The sequence below is a fragment of the Aquila chrysaetos genome, chromosome 13 (genome assembly GCF_900496995.4).
Source record: "Aquila chrysaetos chrysaetos chromosome 13, bAquChr1.4, whole genome shotgun sequence".
In the NCBI taxonomy this organism is placed as follows: domain Eukaryota; kingdom Metazoa; phylum Chordata; class Aves; order Accipitriformes; family Accipitridae; genus Aquila; species Aquila chrysaetos.
The window spans coordinates 17,580,574-17,600,327 of NC_044016.1; the positions used below are offsets into that span (position 1 = coordinate 17,580,574).

Sequence of the window (19,754 nt, forward strand, 5' to 3'; positions counted from 1 at the left end):
AACCATGGCTGGTTAGCATTCTGTTTTCCCAACTCTGAGGCTTATTGCAGAATCCCAGGAATGTTCCTGTACTTCAGATATCCCAAAATAACTGCTCTAAGCTCTCCTTGGGGAAAAGCAATCCTTAAAGCAGCCTTTTAACTCAAATTTTTGTGTTGAAGCAGCTGAGCTTGAGGGAGAGAACTTGTCTTTGCCTCTAGTCACTGGCTCCCACAGGAGAAGTGAGCATTTTGGATGCTCACATTAATAAGTTTGTGTGTCAACTCACTCACTGTCCAAGGAATTGCAAACGCTTTGTTCTCCTCATTTCTGTTTGCTGCAGAAACCCTCGTCCCCCACCGCCATCCTCCTTGCAAAGCCACTAGTTGGCTGGGAGCTTCAGTAGCCCAGCCATGGGAGCAAATCCCTGGCTGTGCAGTGGGATCACGGCTCCTGAGCACCAGTTAGGAGCTGACAGAGTTGTTTTGCAGGTTTGTTGCCTGCTCTCTTCCTCTGCAGTTGGCAGGCTTCCTTCCTCCATCCAGAGGAGACAGTGGAGCCATCACAAACAAGGTGATAAGTGATTCTCTGACACCCAAGCCATCGCTTGCACGCTGTGAGTGGCCACTTCCTCTCCTGGGGGAACTGCGCATTTCCCTCATCAGCAAGAGACCAGACCTGCTGGGGTGTTTGGGGTGATTGGAACAAGCAAATCTGATCCACTGTGCAGCACAGACATTTCAGTCCATTAGCGGGAGGGCTGGTGCTCTGCTTCTCAGAGGTGGATTATCCTGGTTTCCAGGGGATCTGTAGCTCCTGTTTATCTGTGCCAATCACTTGCGTTCCTCTGTTGCAGTAAGTTATTCTCCATGTCCCTGAGGTGCTCATTACCACATTATTCAGGCTCTGTTTATGTAACTTTAGAAACCAAAATAAATTCCTGAAAGACAAAACTCCCCAGCTCTTCTCTGATCCCTTCTCTAAAGTGTGTGTAACACCGTACAAGAACCTGATACATTTCTTTTAAACCCCTTGAGTTCCTGGGGTGGTTCAGTTGTCACTGGAGAATAAAACTTGCATCCAGTCCTAAAGACATTGTTCTTAGCCTGATCTCTCCCTGCAGCAGATGCCTCTCCACTGAGCTCCAGCCTGATCTTCCAGAAGATTACTAGCTTTAGTTGTGGTTTCCCATCCACAGCCCTCGAGATACCACTGCAGCTCTACTAATCTATTGTCCTCATGCTGTGCTTTGCTCTGAGATCAAATTAAAGCCTAGAAATTGTAGTACTCAAGTTGGTCTACAGCTGAACTCATAAATGGGATTTGAGAAAGTGCTCAGGGAACTGTCAGAGGGAGAAGGGGTGGAATGACTATCCCCTTTATACTTCAACCTTCAAACACTGTTTTTCACAAACAAGGAAACCAGTTATAATTAGCTACAATTCTGTACTATTTAGGCTGCCTGTTACCACACCAAAGACAGGACAGAGTGATAGACTATAGTAATATAGTATATAAAATAGTGTGTAGCAAAATAACAGAATATGTTGCCTCCTGGTACATAAGATGCAGCTGTGCAAACGGGGTGTGGGAACTAGCAAGACTTCCAGATTTTCAGCAAGCTGTGCCAATGCACTGAGCTGGCCACAGTCAAGAGAAGGAAGCAGAAGTCCCTTCTTGCCAAACAAATAGGAAACATGAAAACATCACAGCTCTCCAGTGTCGCTGGAGCTTCCGTTTATACTAATGTTATGTGCAGTATTTATCAAAAGTCGTCAATTATTTATCTTCTCAATGAGTTTCTTCATTCATTCTCTTTTGAGCATGTAACAGAAAATGCTATCTGTAATTCAGCAAAATTGTTTTGTGCATGGAGGCTCATGATTTATGAGAGATTTTATGTTAAGAGACAATAAGGAAACATGCTCCTTGCGGGATCAGAGGCATCTGAGCAGAAGCCAGAGGCATTGGCTGGACCACAGCAGTGTGTTCCTGCCCAGCTTGCTCTGTGTTTCCCAGCAGCTCAGCTAGCTTAGCGCTCAGCTACAATATTGCACTTTGAGGCTCTGGCTGTAGTTGTGCAGAGGATGTCATTAATAACATGCTATCACAGAGAGTGCCAGTAGTGGAAAACTAAGCAAATTAAGATTTTTTTAGATATCTCGGCTCCCCTTTCAGAAGATATCTGCTGTAATCTACATTGGCATGCTATGTGCTTCTGTCAGCCAAGTCTTTGCTGCACTACACCCTTCCTCAGAGACATACTAAATGCAGCGCTTGCTCTGGCGATTACTTCTGTGGGACTGAGGTTCACGGAGACCCCCGGCAGAGCTGAAGCTGTTATCTAGGAGAACCTGTTCATGAATCACACATTCAAACAAGATTTACTCTGTACAGAAAGGCAAAGATAACATGCATGGGAAATGTGCACATCAGCCCCTCCTTTGTTGCAAAGCAGTGCATTAAAAACTGGGGAAGATCCAGCATTGGCACTGGAGGAAACCTAAGCAGACAGAAATTCCCTGTTCATCAGCTACAGCACACTGTGGGCACTCAGATTAATTGGGTGTCCAAGTCTTAAGCCTAGACATTCCCCAGCTATATGCAGCAACATCTTGCTATGTGCAACAGAACATAGGCACCTGCATACTATGAAAATAGAGGCAGAGAGCTGTTTCCCCCTCTGGGGGTGATGGGGGTGCTTAACTGCTGCCCTGACTTCTTACAAATATTTGCTAGAAGTTAGCATGCACCCCCTAGGCACGAGAGGCAAGTTCTCAACCCTTCTCAGCCTGAGAAGACTTAAAACCAGGACTTCTGCCTCCCAAAGCTTGTCCCTTGACCCTGTCCCTGCTCTCTGAATTGTTCCTGAGTAATGGCAGATTATTCAATGTGAAATGCATTAGCAGCCAATGAAGCACAGCAGGCTTTCTAGTCAAGTGCTTTAGCTGGCAGGTTACCTGCTGCTCTTCAGCATCCTGCATATATGTTGCATGCCTTTTCTCTCACTGCTGATGCTGATCAGTCTCAATTCCACACATATTTTGAAATAATTGGTTATATCTAGGCTGAATCTCACTAATTTCAACAAAGCTTTCTGCCGGGGAAGCAGGTACAGTGCATAACAGAATTGGGACCTTAAATTATAAATTATGTATTCTAAATTACTACTATTATTAGTTTGGAACCTTCTCTTAGTGCATGTTTTTACAGACAACACCATGAGCTTGAGTCCTAGTTGAAGCTACGGTGTGCTCTACTGCAACATTACCATGACAAGTGCTAAGATCAGGGCTGGGAGAAATCTTGCCTTCCCTAGGAAAAGAGAGTGCGAAACAAATACTGCATTTAGTTAGTCTCAAACATGTGGTCGAGGCATCCTGTTAGGTTTCCTTGCTTGCAGCTTCATCTCCATGTACGTCTCAGCAAAGAAGAACTATCTAGAGAATATTTAGCATGCAGGAAATTCTGCTTTGAACGAAGCTTAAGTGATGACAGTCCAACAAGGCATAAAAACTCTTCATTCTCCCTAGGCTTGTATGAGCCTCCCTATGAAGAGATCAGAGCCTCCTAGTTTGAAATGCTGCCTTAGGGTTTACTTTTTATGTCAATAAATGTTTTATCACATTTAAGCTTCAAACACAGTACAAACATCCCTGCTAACATTTGATGAACTCAAATAGGGACAGCAAACCTGGGCAGAGTGCAGCATGCCACAGTGCTTCCCTTCTGCAGGGGGGCTTGCCTTGGCCTCACAGAGGGGCCTGGGCAAGATGGTGCCTTTGCAATTATACACTGCCTTGAAAAACATGTTGGCAAGCTAAGGAAGGGGATGTTCCTCTCTTCAGGGCTTCACCACTTTTGATCTTTTCTTTCTTTTGCTTTTCTTCTCTCCCTGCCAAAGCTACCTTGGTATAGTTGGTAAAGCTTATCCGTGTGCCCAGGCCTGTGGTGGGCTCAGGACGTCTCTGTCTTCACGCTCAGCTAGTCTGTCTCTCCTGATACCTCCTTGCAGTCTCATTTCTTCTCTCACCTGCACACAAAGGTGCTGCAGTGAAGTTTAAGCAGCAGTCTGCTGCTAGGCTGCCTTTGGTGCCTGCAGTACCAGAGCTGAAATCTCCAGGTTGAACCTACTGAGCTGAAACCCACAGGCAGTGCACAAATGCTACAAATCGTCACGCAAACTCAGGTTTTTGGTTTTCCCAGCACTTGCCAGTTCCCCCCCCTCCGGTGCTGTTCCTTCGTTTTTCCTTCCCACATGCCGGGTTTTGCAGTGGCACTGCTTGCCTTCCCTCTCCTCCCCTCTCCTTCCCCTCCTCTGCTTTATCAAATGCAGCACTTCAGCGTCACTGACTGACAGAGGATGCAGCAGCTTCGCTGGAGGAGACGGAGAGGGGGAAGGAAGAGAGGGAAAAGCTGCTCGTGACAAAAGAGGCAGCAGAAACACTGAAAGATGAGCTTTCCTCCAGAAGCGGATCCCAGTCACCCTTTGTTAGAGCAGCAAATTTAAGATACGGTCTCTAATTCAGTGTGTTTGGTGAGTGGACCCTGACTGCTCCATGTATTCCTACGGTGAATTTTCAGAGAACAAAGCTCAGATTTATAGCTCAGGTCTGCCACAACCTGGACTGAAGCAGCAAAATGGATAATTAGCTACCCCACACACTGCCAACCACTGAATAGCTAAGTGACAGCACAACAAAAACTCTCTGCTCACAACTTAAAAAAAAATCCTGGCTCCTCAGAAATGCAAAGGTCATGAATGTAGGGGGAAGGAATCACAGAGCAATTGGCTAGTTACATGTCTCTCTTTATTCTAGGAGACCTGGAATTTCCAGGTTAATCTTTGCCATTTTCCAGAAGGACTCTCTGATATTTCATGGTTTATGCAACAGATTTTGCTTACAACTTATTCTGATTGCTAAATAATTACAGAAGCGTATGTTGCCCTGTAGCAATGCGGATTTTTCTGTTACATGAGACTGTTATCGCCAAGTGCCAAATGCGTCTTGAAAGGCTTTTTGTAGGTTTCTGCTGAATAAGCATATTTTTGAACGAGCACTTTTCAGCAGCATGCCCTGATCTTGCCAGCTGCTGATTACCCCCCTACTAACCACTAGTGACATATCCGTATTACAGATTGGAGTAGACAGTAAGGATACCCCATTTACCTTGAAATTAATTAAACAATGCACTAGCAGAAGCCCAACAGCAAAGTCTAATTTGTTCTGGAAACTTCTTAGGGTATTTAGACAATAATGGGCAAAAATGCTCAGTTGTGAAAAGCATCAGAGACAACCTCACTTTCTGATTCTCATGCAAAGAAAGAGAGAACTTGCATTTAAAGTAATTATTAAAACAAATTTGTAAATTATAGAGTCTAGTCCACCTATACAGATTCTCCAAGAATGAGATGGCCATGCAAACAAAACAAAAAGCAATCTTCCAGGAATGAAATAAAAAGTTTTTCTGGACATCTCTTTCCAATGCAAGCCCCAAAGAAAGAACAAGTAAATCTGTGCCACCTTAGTGGAAGGAAGCAAGGACGCCAAGACTCAGGATAACTCCCTGCAGCTCATCAGGTGTTTGAACTAAACATTTGCAAAGGAAGTTTTGACTTTCATTACTAAAAATAAACTCCATCTTGTACATGAGGCTTATTTTGTAGTCTTCCATAATGTCTTTTCTGCACTATTTTTCTTGGAATTTTATGAGCTAACAACTTACAAGGAGGGTTTGTCAAACTCTAAGGAAATAAAGGCATGGATCAGAAATTTCATGACCTTCTGAAGTGGGACTTATGCTCACTTTATTAGTGGAAATTGGAAAGAAGTCACTTTTTTGCTCATCTAACTTAAATTGAAATATGGCTCTCCCATTCTAAAACAAAAATAGCCTCACTCAAGTATCAATTAGTAAGTGTCACATCACTGAAGGCAAGGGAGTCCAACGTGGACAAGGTCAAACATACCTTTGAAAAGCTTCCTATATGCACCCCCTGTCCCTTGAAATTAAAAACAATAAATTCAGGAGTCCAGATGCCAGCATAAGGCACCCTAAATCAGCAAACCAAATTCGCACTCTCCCCTCTGCCTTCATGCACCGTTAGACTGTACCAGCTTCGCTGTGCCACAGCTCTTCACCTCAAATGAATTTCTTCCAGTGCTTTCAGTGCTGTCTTTTACAGTCTGGCTTGAAATTGCAACCTTCACTACTCTGCCTGTGTTTACTAGATCTGAAGTATGTCTTCAGACCTAAAGAAGAAAATTAAATTAGTGTGCACAAGTTACCCTCAGACCACCTTGAGTGAGTGAGTTAGCATCCAAGCGCTATACAACTATATTAATGGAAGCAGCACATGAAATGCCTGCGTGTAGCTAGCACAGGCCCGGTGTGAGCCCTAGCAACATGCTGCCCACAGAAGCTCGAAAGCAAAAGGATTCCCACATACCTTTTGGTATGGTTTGGGGTTTTTTTTACTATTTACAATATGCTTGAGTTTAAAAAGAAGCCTGTCCTCATTGCTCCTTAAGGCCCGACCCGGTACCAACACCACTGACAGAGAAGACCATACTTAAAGGTACTCCACCATCTTTGGGAGGAAAATAACCGGGCAAAACCAGAAGTGCCAGTGCTAGCCAGGAGGTGGCAGAGGAGCAAGGCTACCTTGTACACCAGTTTCTGCGTTAGTTTGGCAAAAACACAAATACAAACCAAGGAAAGACAACAAAACCCAGCCCCACCCTCCATCTTCAGGAATAAGAGGATGAAACCCTTAATCACATACCTGCTTGTATTTATACTAATTGCTCATCTTCCTGAGATCTGACTTTATGAAATTATGCATGCACACCAAGCAGATGAGTTTCCATAGAAACTCAGGAACTGAACTTTCATTAGAAAAATCTTTTTTAAAAAAAAAATATCTTCCAGATAAAAATGCAAATTACCTGTCAGTGGGTGGCTTTCTGAATTTATATATAATTTTTTTCTTTTGCACTGTAGGCAGATTCCAGCTGGACCTACATAGCAACAACATGCAGGCATTGTTTATAGCAAGCCAGACTCCATGGGGAAATAAATTCAGTAGCAAGGAGAAGCTCTCAAGTGCAAATACCTCAGGGAAACAAAAAACTGAGGTGCTCAGTGCTGCGTCTTCATGAGGCTTGGGGATTGTGCAGCCTCCAGCTCTCAGAAAATGCTTGTGGTTTGTAAGGAGCAGGGTGGGGAGGAGGAGAGAGAGGAAACCCAAAGCAAGAAACTCTACTGCATGCAGAATTAGTGATGTTCAACCTGTCCTTTAAACATCCAGCAGGATATTTCTGCTGGTTCAGTTAAGCCTCACTGGAAAGGCTGACACCATCTGTCACAGCTCACTCTGAGCGAAGGAGTTGGTCTCTGTGCTGGGGTTTGGCAACATTGGCAAGGCCTGGGTTGGAGAGCAGGTTGGCCACAACCTGACCTCCGCTTGGGCTGAGGCCTGAAGCCCAGCCTCTTTTGCCTACACCACATGGAGATCCAGGCGCATGGGCAAGAAGGGGACATGGGGCTGTTCCTGCTCCGAACAAGAGGGGAGCAGGACTGCGGGCACACCTGGGAAGGGCCATGGACCTGGGCAGCCTTTGGCACTAACAGTTGTGCATGTAAGCAAGGAGGAGGCAGGAAATCTTTACCTCCTTTAGCAAATGTTTCCTCCTGTGTTTCTCCCCAAAAGCATACAGCACTTTTTCACTCATGCAGAATACTGCAGCATCAACAGGAGGCTTTCCCCTGGCTTTGGAGAGCCTGAGATCACCCTTTCTGAGGGTTCACAGATGTTCTTTCAGCTAAACTGGCATGCTTGAAAGTACAGAATACCTAGAAGCAAATGTTCACGTGTGCTGCACTTACTGGTGGGCATCAGCTTCAGCATCTTCCCCAGGCGAACACAGTACCTGTGGTTTGCATACAGCCTCCTCCCAGTGCTGCAAGACAGCTCAAGCACAGGCAAAATACATGCAGCAGCTCTGCACTGGGGAGCTGTAGGGGAGGAAGCCACGGCAGCCTCTGGTCATTGACCAACAAGGGTGGCTGGGGCAGACAAGAGAGCTGTGCTGGATGAGCAGTTTACGATGAGGTGGATTCCACTGCAGCATTGTTGAGAGGTGTGAGATGTCTGCCGGGGAGGGAATTCCCTTCCTCATTGGAGAAGGATGACAGACAGCAGCTGCACAGGCTTGCTGGCCCCTGTGCCTCCGGGGCCCTCCGGGAGTGTCAAGAGGCTTGATGCCACTTAGTGTCAGGGTGAGGACAGAAATGGGTCCCCGGCCACCAGAGAGCACAATCGGCTCTGCTCGGTCAGCGCAACAGGAAGAGTATTTAGGAAGTGTGGTTTTGTGGTTGAGGACAAACTTGAGCTGAGATAGCCCCTGTCTGTTCTTGGCTCAGCAGCAGATTTGTTATGGCCACACTACTTGCCCTTTCTATGCCTCATTATCCCTGTCAAGCAGGTGACTCAAATTATAATTGCACAAATGTCTTTCAGTCTGTCATTACGTGCCTGTGGTTGTCTCCGGGCAGCTACCTCCAGAGGAACCAGCCTCTCCCATCGGGGTACCTCTGTGCCACCTGTGCCTGCTCGCAACAGGATGGTAAGGTTAGGCCCCATTGCCTCGCCATTTTCCAACAGAGAGAGAAACCTAAAGAAAAAACAGCCCCACTGCATCTCTAAATGATCAGATTTGATACTGAGTTGACTATTCAGGTCAAGGTTATGGGCAAGAAAGAGGCAGTGAAACTTCACAGTACTGCTGATAATTGATTAAATGGGTGTTTCTTAATTTTTCTCTCAGGCAAGGTAATGTGTTTCTGTAGGTGTTAGTACTATCACTGGCTATAGGCTCTTAGCCATGATGATGCACTCTGTTTCTAATGGCACTTTTGGAAAAGCAAAGAAAACAAGACAAAGGAAAAATCTTCACTACTTCCAAAAGTATCACCTTTCTTTCATCAGAAATTTACTTGGGTTCTAGTTGTGAGAGATTTCAGGTTTCTTATGTCTTTTCATATCAACTAAAGGCAATTAGACACATAAAAGATGAAGCTAATGCTTTTCTTCATATATATATGCATCCACATCGTATATAGTCCCAGGAAAAGCATGAAGTCAGGCAGTCATATCACTTTCCAGCATTTCCGCGGGTGAGTGCAGGCAGAGGCCATGCAGAGCTTGGCAGGCAACATCCAAGTGTTGGCTGCTTCTTCTACAGGCCACACCTGGATGAAACTGGTGGGAGGTTCATCCTGGTGTGTGCACCTTCAGTAGGAAGCAGAAGAATGCCACTAATGCATTGCGGACTGCAAAGCCCACATGACCACCTGGGCTCGGTGGGGTTGACTGCTGTACAATTAAAAGGGAGCTTGGCTCATTAGACACTTTGAGGGTTCAGGCACATCCATGCGAGCCCTATAGGAAAACATATTCTTCCTACCACTTCTTTCATCCTCCCCCTCCTGTTCCTTCCAGATGATTACACCCACTTATGTCTTTTCTTACCCTAAGGACAGCTTTTTAAACAAGGTTCCTCCATCCTTCTCTTCCCCCACACTGCTTTAGGATCTACATTGGAGTGCAAGAGGACAGAGGGCCCCATGCTGTTACATACAGCCTGCCCCTAGAAGGGGACCACATCTGTCTAGCCCCATTTGTTAAGAAGAAAGATCTTTCTATATGGTCAGGATGTAGGAGCTGAGATACTTTGCCTCAGCTGGATCTTCCAGATGTGCAAGAGTTAATTTAGATACTGGATGTAATTGAACCTGTGTATATTTTCCTGGAGATTAGAAGCCAGTGTAACCTACTCAAGGAGAGAGGGATGCTTAAAGGGCCTATAGACTTTCCTCTATATAGCACCAGTGTATGCTCTCCCAGTAACATGCAGCAGGAGCACTTACAGAGCTGGATCAGTCTCTGCTTAAAAAAAATTATTTTCACAGCTGTTTTTTTTAAATTACACATCACAGTCAAAAAAAGTAAAGCTTAACATCTGATTGCTTCTGTTCTCCAGAAATAGGAGGTCCCCCGCTCCATAGGACTCCTGCACCTGCATTCAAACATCTGCCCAGCTTGCCGGGACCTTGGGGGGTTCCATTTCTTCCTCTGTTTTTTGCCATTGTTAACTGCTTATCACTTGTTTGTTGACAGGGCCTGGTGCTGAGCAGACTTGAGCGGAGGGACCTGGCCCAGAAAGTCCTCAGAGATGCCATCCGGATCCAAACCACCAGTCACAGGGCCTGGAACAGCCTTGGAGAGGTCTTGCAAGCTCAGGGGAAAAATGAAGCAGCCATCGAATGCTTCCTCACTGCTCTGGACCTCGAATCCAGCAGTCCTGTCATCCCGTTCACTGTCATACCCAGGGAGCTCTGAAGCTTTGCCCTGCAGCTAAGCAACTTCATTCTGTGGCCAGATACCAAAACCAAACAAATAAACAAAGAAAAAGCCCAACAGAAAAGTGCCATTGTAACCTGGAACTGGGCAAAATAATTCCAGGATGGAGCTCTGGTCTACATGCTTAGCTGAGACAAGGCTAACCATAGACGAATTTGCAACAGGCAGAAATAGAGAATGCCTTTTTCTTCACAGGTGCCTGGCTAATCTCCTGTTCAAGTTAATAGCAAATCTTACTTCAAAGTGTTGGTTCAGGGTGACTGTCTGTAGAAAGATCATGCTAGGGTACAGCTGTTCAAAGCACTTGCACCTTTCAATTTTCATTAAAGATAAAAACCCCAAGCCCTGAATTAAAGCCCAGACCTGCTCTGAACAGGAGTAAATGCACCAACTAGCTTGACCAAGTTGTGCTTAAGCATGTGGCTGCCTCCACACAGATCTGACAGGATAGGAATGACAATTAAACCATATAAACATGCAGTATATGCTGTTTACAAAATTATTTCAGCTATTTTGATAATCCTTTTTTCTGCCTTGCTCTTATATACTGCATATGCTCACTATATTTAGTGTGGCACTTGCCTAGACCAATTTAAATAAAAAATACTTCTTTTTTTAAAAGCTGCTATTGCAGTATGATTCACAAAAGCAGAAAGACCAAAGACCAAATCAGTTCACACTTGAACTAGTATTAAAAACATACATGTCTCTCCAATTACATATTTATTGAAAGACCTTACATGAAGTTGCTAATTATAAACTCTGAGCTTCATTCTTATTAATCACCTATTGCATCACTTTTAGTGAGAAATATAGTGATTACCAGTATATAGTAACTGAACTCTGTGCTCTACTGCATTACCATTCCTGGCACAAAACATTTTCATATCCATCCTTTCATGATACAAAAGATAGCAGCAGTCTTTTAAGGGAAAGCATGCTGAAAGCAGTATGTGTATATATGAATTACTTTTGATTGTCTGTAGAAATTTCATATTAGAGGTATGGAGTTGAGCCTTCAGCAAAGCAGGATAATTTTGTGTATCCTATCAGATGTAGGAGTGAAGAGCTCCTAATCCGCACAGCTTCCCCACAGCTGGCAGAGCTGGGGAGGGGGACACAGCTGCCATACCCCCTGCTAAGCTGCTCCTCAGCTGTGCTTGACCTCCCCTGGGCCTCAGCAGCAAGGCAGAGCTGTGCCTTGCTGTCACATGACATGTGAGAGCCAGTCCCATCCAGACCAGTCCCAAGATGAAGATGATGCAGAAGTGAGCTGCAGGCACTTTTCTACACAAAAAGTTGGGGTTCTGTACCCGTTTCTGTACAAAGAAGATTTGTGACTATGTCATAAGTAGGTTTGCACTAAAACACACTGTACTATAGTTCTGCCCAGTATTGTGATCTGCAACTAGTTCATTCTGGAAATAATAACATCCTCGGGCAATAAATGAGTGGGGGTTATTTCTTAAAGAGCCTGAGGCTCTGGCAGCAGACTTGAAGTCAGCGTTGTTTAAAATTATTTGGAAATCTGCAGGCTAATGCAGAGGTGGGCCCCTCACGCTGCTCCCAGACCACACCATTGCAGAGCTCCTAACCTCAGCCTCCCCTCCAGGCACCCGTGCTGAGGGAAGTACACTGCCCTCAGGTTTCTCTCAGCAGCCTGTTGCACTCCCAGGCCAATATTTTTATTTTTTCCCATTAAATCATGCTGGTGCAATAGCCCAGGTTATTCATCTGTTCATTGAGAGGTCTGGAGTGAACGCAACGCAGCCATGAAAGGTGCTCAGCCCATGAGTTCTCTGCCTTTCCAGTGCCACACAGGCACCAAAATGGGCTTTTTAGGCCAGAGGCAGGTTTCCAATGAGGCAGTGTTACCCGGACACGTTTCTTGTTTGCAATAGCACCAGCAGCAGAGGAAGGAGTAGGTGTTAAAGTACTAGAATTAAATGAGTTTCATGAAGACAAAAAGGTGCAGCAGAGACCCATTTTGCTGTGAAGGATGCTATGAAGTTGGCTTGCTCTGCACTGCAGGTGGGAAAGGGAAAGGGGGGCGGGAGAGAAGTTGTTGACATAATATGTAAATTGTTACCCAGGTGTTTTAAACCCAGTTCCATAGTCAGATGCAATCTGACAATAGACTTGAGATATATATAGATAGGTATTATATTCCAATATTTGTTCTGCTCCACAGTTCCCAGGTTGGGAGCAAGTCTTCTGTTTAAGACACAAAAAAAAAGTCAGTGTGGTCGGACATCACTGCTTTCTTGTGCAATGTATATCTGTAAAGCGCTGCCATAGCAACTTCTGTGTACTGGACAGCTATTTGAGTACAAGCTATGCATCCACCTCTGCAACTGAGGAACTACTTTAAGAGGTCTGTTACATTGCTGGTCTGTGACCTGGCAGGAGAGTGCCTGTTTCCCAGCAGCAGCTGAAAAGCAAACACAGACCCATTTACTTGTGCATGCATAGATTGTAAACAGCCACCAGCCCATCACATTTGCTGCCATCAGGCAAACTTCATCTTGGTGATAACGAGACTTGCCACAGGAGTCATCATCCTAGGAGAGTTGCAAACATGCACAAGTACTTTGAGTGCATCAACCAGACAGATGTTGCCAGGGTGATCCCCTATTTGTCATGTGCATTTATGAGTTTTACTGGCATTGGAATTGCAGTCCTAAGAGCCTCTGCTCTGCCTCTTAGGTGTAGCAAGGAAGATGTACATGAGTAAATGTCATCAGCATCAATAGGAATTACATGGGTAAGGTACCCTCTACCGGCACAGCACACCACAGCCCCTACATCAATTGCAGACGAAGTACTTTGCATGCATACTGGACTCAAGCCTGAGATTTGCTGCGTGCTTCCCAGAGGATACAAAGCACCTGTTGGCTGGAGGGGTGTTATATTGGCCTGAAATACCCTGTACAGTGCAGGAAAGGGGGCAGTTGTTGCAGACTTGCAAGTATTTTAGGGGTAAATCCTGTAGCTACGTTTATTATTAGTGCTCACCAAAACAGAAGCCTTCCCAAGCTTACATGCTGCCTCTGTTCTTCAGCATGGATTTTGTTCATACTTCCAGGTACAGAAAACCAAAGACAACTACTTCAGACAAGCCTATGTATTGTATTATTTATAGATAGCAATGTTGATAAATCTAATAGGCCTACTTCCCTGAGCCCAGTCAGTAATAGTTCTTTGTATAGCAGGGAGCCTGGCATGCTTAATGCTCAGGATCTGAGACTAAGAACGTACAAAAGATTTACATCCCATCCTTCATACGATTATTAGAGATGATCATAAGTAATGGAAGTTTGGGGAACAGTAAGTGAAATACCAGTTCTGTGAGTTTGAGCACTGACTTGAGTCCAACAGTTTTCTCATTAGTTTAGAAAGAGGAAGAGAAAAAAGGCATTGTTGCCTAAAGGATCCAGGTATACACCCAGGTTCCTCTTGTTCCACCGTGAGGTTATTTTCCTTTGTGTTAGCAGAGTGCATACAAAAGAAAAAATAATTAGCTTCTATTTTTCTATTGTGCAGTAAAGGAGCAGTATTTGCCGTTGCCTTTGACCAACAAGAAGGTTTGTATATTGTAACAAAAATGACTCTGCCTCCGGGATAACAGAAGCCCAACAGGCCAGGGAACAACTCGCCTCCCAGCTTTACCCTGTGTAAACTGTCATTAGCTCCACTGGAGTTGGTGGTGGTTACAAGCATTTCCTCCAGCTGAGGATCTACCCACTGGTGTACTCATTCGGTACAAGGAGTACAACAGAGCTGCCATATTCCTGCGCCGCACAAGTACGCCAGTCTGTTTCTATTGGTAACAGTTCATGCTACTGATTATCACAATGCTTCAGAAGTGCTAATTATCTTTTCTTGGTAATGACTAATAAATCCAAATGGAGAACAGTCCTGGAGGGTTTTTACTTTAAAATTCACTGGCTGTGTACCAAAGTAGGCACAGTGCTGACTGCTGCAGTTTGAATTACAGTTATTTTATCCAAAAAATGTTTCATTTTCAGAAAGTCTTGGTGAAGACAGAGTTTGGTTAGTTTATATTTCGTTTTAATGACAGCAGAGTGGGAAACAATCCTTTTTAGTGAAAAGACATCACGGCCATGATCTTTTTTCAGCCAAACCAACAGAGATATGATAGTTGCAATTCGGCCTAGGAGAGGAAGGCTTCCCAGAGCAACCACGCTGCAGCAATAATTGCCTCTGATAGAATTGTATTACAGGCATATTTGACAATTATGCAATGAGCCCGTGCAGCTGAGACGTCTCTCTCCCCCAGCATGTCACATATTTGGCTAAGGAGAGCTGCTTTATGCCCAAAGTGACAACTGCAGTGCCTGTCTGGGTGCCCATCAGCACTGCCCTGGTGCCTGCTCTCACCTGCAAGGTGGCTACTGCCACCAGCTGCACGGTCTTCTTTGCTCGTGCTGGTTTAACCAACACTCTGACTGTTCCCTAAGCCTGGCTCCAGGCAATAGTCTCCCTACTGTTAAGTTGCTGTTCAGTGCTGCAGGATATCAGTGCATGGTCAGATAAAGAGTTAATTTTCTTAGAAATGAGAAGCTGAAACATCCACCAGTTCAGTGATGTGGCAGGAGGGGAGGTAACCACTGACCCAGCAGCTGCCGAGATGGTTCTTCTGACTTTGCCTTTAAGGAACTGGCTCGCACCTTCAGCTCCAGCAAACCAAGGCAGGTTCCCAAGTAACTGGATACTAAAATGTCCAGCTCGTTTCCCCACAGAAACACATGCCAGTCTGTAGCTAAAAACCACTGATAGGGATGCAACACTGCACCATTGCAGAGTGGCCTGTGATGATACAAATAAGAACCTCCCCGAGCCGGTGCACAGAGAGGTGCTCAGCTTTCACATGTATGAGCATTTCCTGTCCACCACTTGAATACTGTTAATGTGGTTGTCAGAATCGGTTTTCCATGTAACTTAACTTTTTTTGTCATTGTAAGATGTTTTCACCAGATGAATAAAATTGACCTCGTGGAAAACAAAAAATGCTCCTCATATTTCCTGACAATTTCAGGACTTTTAATATATTCATGCCACAGATACTTCAAGCATTATGAAATGACCATTTGTTATATTAACTGGAACCTAGTGTGCCTAGGAAGTTACCACTTGCAAAGGGTATTCTGGCCTACACCCTGTAGTTCATGAGAAAAATGAGAGCGAGCATGCAAGTGGCGTGCTTTCAGAGAGGAACAGAGCCAGGAAAGGAGTAATGTAGCTTCAGATGTTTGGATTTATGGAGATTTAAGTGAGCATCATGCTTTTCTTATGCTTCTTCCAGTAAAAATAAACAAAGGTAGTGTGAGAAACTTAACATCGAGGTAATATGCAAATACTATGCTATCAAGGTTAGGGACTTGCCTTCTGGCCACAATGCCATTAATCATCTTTTTTGCTACAAACAGTTACTCCTGTGTTTAGTTGGAAATAAAATGTCTCCATTCAGGAGCTTCCAGAGCATTCTTCACATTTACACATTAATCTTTTTGGCAAGCTTCAAGAGGGCCTTCTTAAAAAGCCAGCCCCTTAGTTTCATACTCAGATTAAGGACAGGGTTTTTGAAGAGCATTTCTTCATAACTGTGGCTACTTTGGTTTACGAGTGTATTCAGTATAATGCAAGCAGAACGAGGTTCCTCTGTGGCAATAACAGCATTAAGTCCTTCAGCTGATAGTGCAAAGTCATAAAAACTGAAAATTGAAGCGAACAAAATACTAGCTCTGACCGTTTCCCCCTCTTTCCCACGATAGAGAGAGGAAGAGAAACAGTGGTGTGGGGTGTCTGTGGGGGACAGAGGGAGGAAGAAAGCTGCCACAGCCTCTCCAGGCAGGAGCCCAACTGGAGGCATACAACTCAACCCCAATGAAAACTGGAGAATTTCATTGTTCAGTCCCCTCTGAGGGACACCACTCATCTTTGCTTCCATCCTAATGCTGGTACATCTCCTGTTATCCTCTCTGCATCACAGAGATGTTTAATATTCCCCTTCTGTTTAAATGGGAAGAAAATAAACCTTTTTGCCCCTCACTTTCGCTGGGAGGAGCTCCAGACGGTTTGGGTACTCTCCACCCTTAATTCAGAAACACTTCTTCCCTTAACAGAGAACCAAGTTATATTTCAGTGGTAATTTTGACACAGAATCACAGAATCATAGAATGGTTTGGATTGGAAGGGATCTTAAAAATCATCTAGTTCCAACACCTTCCCCTAGACCAGGTTGCTCAAAGCCCCATCCAACCTGGCCTTGAACACTTCCAGGGATGGGGCATCCTTCTCTGGGCAACCTGTTCCAGTGCTCCACCACCTTCTCAGTAAAGAATTCTTTCCTAATACCTAATTTAAATCTACCCTCTTACAGTTTAAAACTGTTACCCCACATGCTATCACTACACTCCCTGTTAAAAAGTCCCTCCCCATCTTTCCTGTAGGCCCCCTTTAGGTACTGGAAGGCTGCTATAAGGTCTCCCCAGAGCCTTCTCTTCTCCAGGCTGAACAATGCCAACTCCCTCAGCCTGTCTTCACAGGAGAGGTGCTCTAGCCCTCTGACTGTCTTCATGGCCCTCCTCTGGACTCACTCCAACAGGTCCATGTCCTTCTTATATTGGGGGCCCCAGAGCTGACCACAGTACTCCAGGTGGAGTCTCACAAGAGCAGAGTAGAGGGAGAGAATCATCTCCGTCAACCTGCTGGTCACGCTTCTTTACACGCAGCCCAGGATATGATTGGCTTTCTGGGTGCAAACACACTTGCCAGGTCTCTTGAAAGGTCATTAAAAGTAATTTATTATTTTAGCAGTCCCATAAACAGCAAGGGAAGAGATGAGAAGTGTCGCTGCTGCCCAGATACTCACTTCCATGACAGTCTCTGGCTGTCAGGTTTTTGTGGAGTCACCAAAGCAGCAGTGTTGACTTTGTCTGTGTTTAACTACATCCCTCATGAGATGTCACATCCCAGTCAGACATGCCTGAACTAGCCTTTGGAACAAAGAAAAAGTATACCCATAACCTACTGATCTTCAAAGACTGGTGTTAGAGAAAGAAGACCTAGGTATCACTGGCTTATTCTGTTACCGTTGGCAGTCACTACAGCATTTAACTGAGCTGTGGCTGTCAAGTGAGTTTCCTTTCCTATGTTGTCTCCAAAATGAAGAGCAACATCTCATAGCCAAAACCATCCCCACAGGTTCACCAACTGAAGAGCAAGATCCAAGGTTTTCTTAGTGCTCCAAGTTAAGCAAGTGTTGAATTATGGAGGAAAAAAGCCTTACAGGTCATTCCCCTGAATGTGCAGAGCTGCCATTTTCAGATCTGATCCCATTTAGAACTGATGTAGCCACTATGATAATCTGGCTGATGGAGGAAGAGCAGCAGGTAGACAGAACGCCTGAATTTTATACAGCAAAAATGGCAAGCGTCGTAACAGAGCAATGAAAACTGTAAAATAGGAGACATTTTCCTTACTGAAAAGCTCTCACAGGGAAAGCCCAGCTTCACCGGCTTTTCTGATGGAAACATGCAAAAAACCCAGTCTGTGAGAGTAAGAGCAAATGTAAAGCAGCCTCCTACCAGCCTCCTGACTGCAAAGGCCTCTCTGAACCTTAATTCTGCCTATACCCTGTGCCATAGCCAGAGACCCCAATCCAGCCTGAGAGCAGGGGGCCCTGACCCTTCCACAGCATACTTAGGGCAGATGCCAGTCCTGTGCCTCTCAAAGGACAGCATGGTCCTCAAAGCAAAAGATACATTACATTATGTATGACAAGTCAAACATCTTTTTTATAATGCGGTTGCTTACGATATCATAATTAGGTCTGGGAATGGGGATGTTTGTAAATTAATCAGCAAGAAGTATTCCTGTATTTTGTTGTCCTGTGAGAGGAGCCAGCATACACAGTTTGCAATGCTGGGTACCATTTCAGAAGGATGGGAGTTCAAGGATATAATGATTTTCTGGTCAGTGGAGGTTAGAGGTGATTTTGTGCTCAGTGTAAATGGCATTGTCTGGCAGAGACAATTAGCAAATGAAGCACTGCCTCACCAGAGGCTTTGCAGCCTTGCTGTCTCTTCTTCTAGGCTGGCGACAAACAGAAATTTGAGATGGCCTCTCCGGTTTCCAGAGCAGGAAGCTGCTAAATCCAGCAAGCGAGCAATTAATTTCCCAGTTATAATGATGCTGCTTTTATACCTCCTTGGAGCATACTGAAGTGCTTTTTGAATGGTAGCAAGGGAGGTATTTTATCCCCATTTTTTTTTGCCAGATGGAAAACCAAGTCCACCAGGAGTTGAGCTGAGAGGAGTGTTTTTCTGTGCAGAACTGGTTAAATTACTATGACTCGGGTTTTGTTCCTTTCTGCAGTCTGCCTCCCTCCTGTGACTACAATGTCCTATGCATCGCATGGCACGGTCCTCCTTCAACCCCCTTTTTTTTCAGGTTTCTTCTGTGGAGGGAGAGCTAAGGGAAGTACGTTATTAATGCGGTATGTATGACTTCTATGAATCGGCAGAGTGACCCACATTAGACATGTGTTGGTGCAACTACAAGGTACAGGAAGGTACAGGTACCTCTGTACAAGTGATCCAGGTCTGGCCTTGAAGTGCTGCTGGGTCAAGGGGATGACTTATCACAACCAAAGCTTTTATTTATTAATTTCTTCTGTTTTCCCATCATCCCCTCCTGGGTACTTGCAAAGTGCTTTCTGCTCAGCCAGCTAACCAAGAAGTAATAAGCTGAAAAAAACTAGTTTGTTTCAAGCTACATTCCAAAGGAAAGCTTCAGAGACTTGCAACTAAATAAAGAGCTTGAAAAAACTTCCAGTTAAACAAAATATTGTTCTGACAGGAGTCCTCAAGTAGTATCTTCAATAACTCAGATTTATATGACCAGAAGTTTTGAGAGAATTGCCAGAAGGGAGAGCATTTTGAAACAAAAATACAAGATGTTTAATCCTGAAACAATCTACACAGAACATTTAAATTTTCCTTTTTGTCTTCCAGCCAAGAACTATTCGCCAAAGTTATCTCAAGTTTATATGTGGCTCCATTTTCCTGGAACTTTGCTTTTCAGCAAATACCATACTTGAAAGAGTTTAGAAGTGCTTTTCAGTCCCATTTTTTGTTCTCATGTGTGGCTAATGCTGGAGTTCCCAGTGTGAAAGCATTCTAAAGTGCTTCTGCACATTACCAAACATCACCTCCACAATCCAGCAAGCACAAGTTGTTTCCTGGAGATCAGTACGAGCTGCTGAGTAAATATCAACATACACTGCTCCGCAGGCAGGTGCACGCACAAGGTGGAGTTGTCACCA

General features: G+C 44.6%; 1 protein-coding gene across 7 annotated transcripts in view; it reads left to right on the plus strand.

The window, feature by feature from the left end:
* TTC7A (tetratricopeptide repeat domain 7A) overlaps positions 1–15,436 on the plus strand; it is a 185,641-nt gene extending 170,205 nt beyond the window's left edge. For 6 of the 7 annotated variants that reach the window (XM_030036155.1, XM_030036156.1, XM_030036158.2 and 3 more), the window contains one exon: positions 10,163–15,436. In XM_030036155.1, coding sequence (XP_029892015.1) covers positions 10,163–10,384 — 222 coding nt within the window. In that variant the 3' untranslated portion in view covers positions 10,385–15,436. The remainder of the gene's footprint in view (positions 1–10,162) is intronic. The other variant, XM_030036159.1, reaches the window with a different exon arrangement.
* The last annotated feature ends 4,318 nt before the right edge of the window (positions 15,437–19,754 follow it).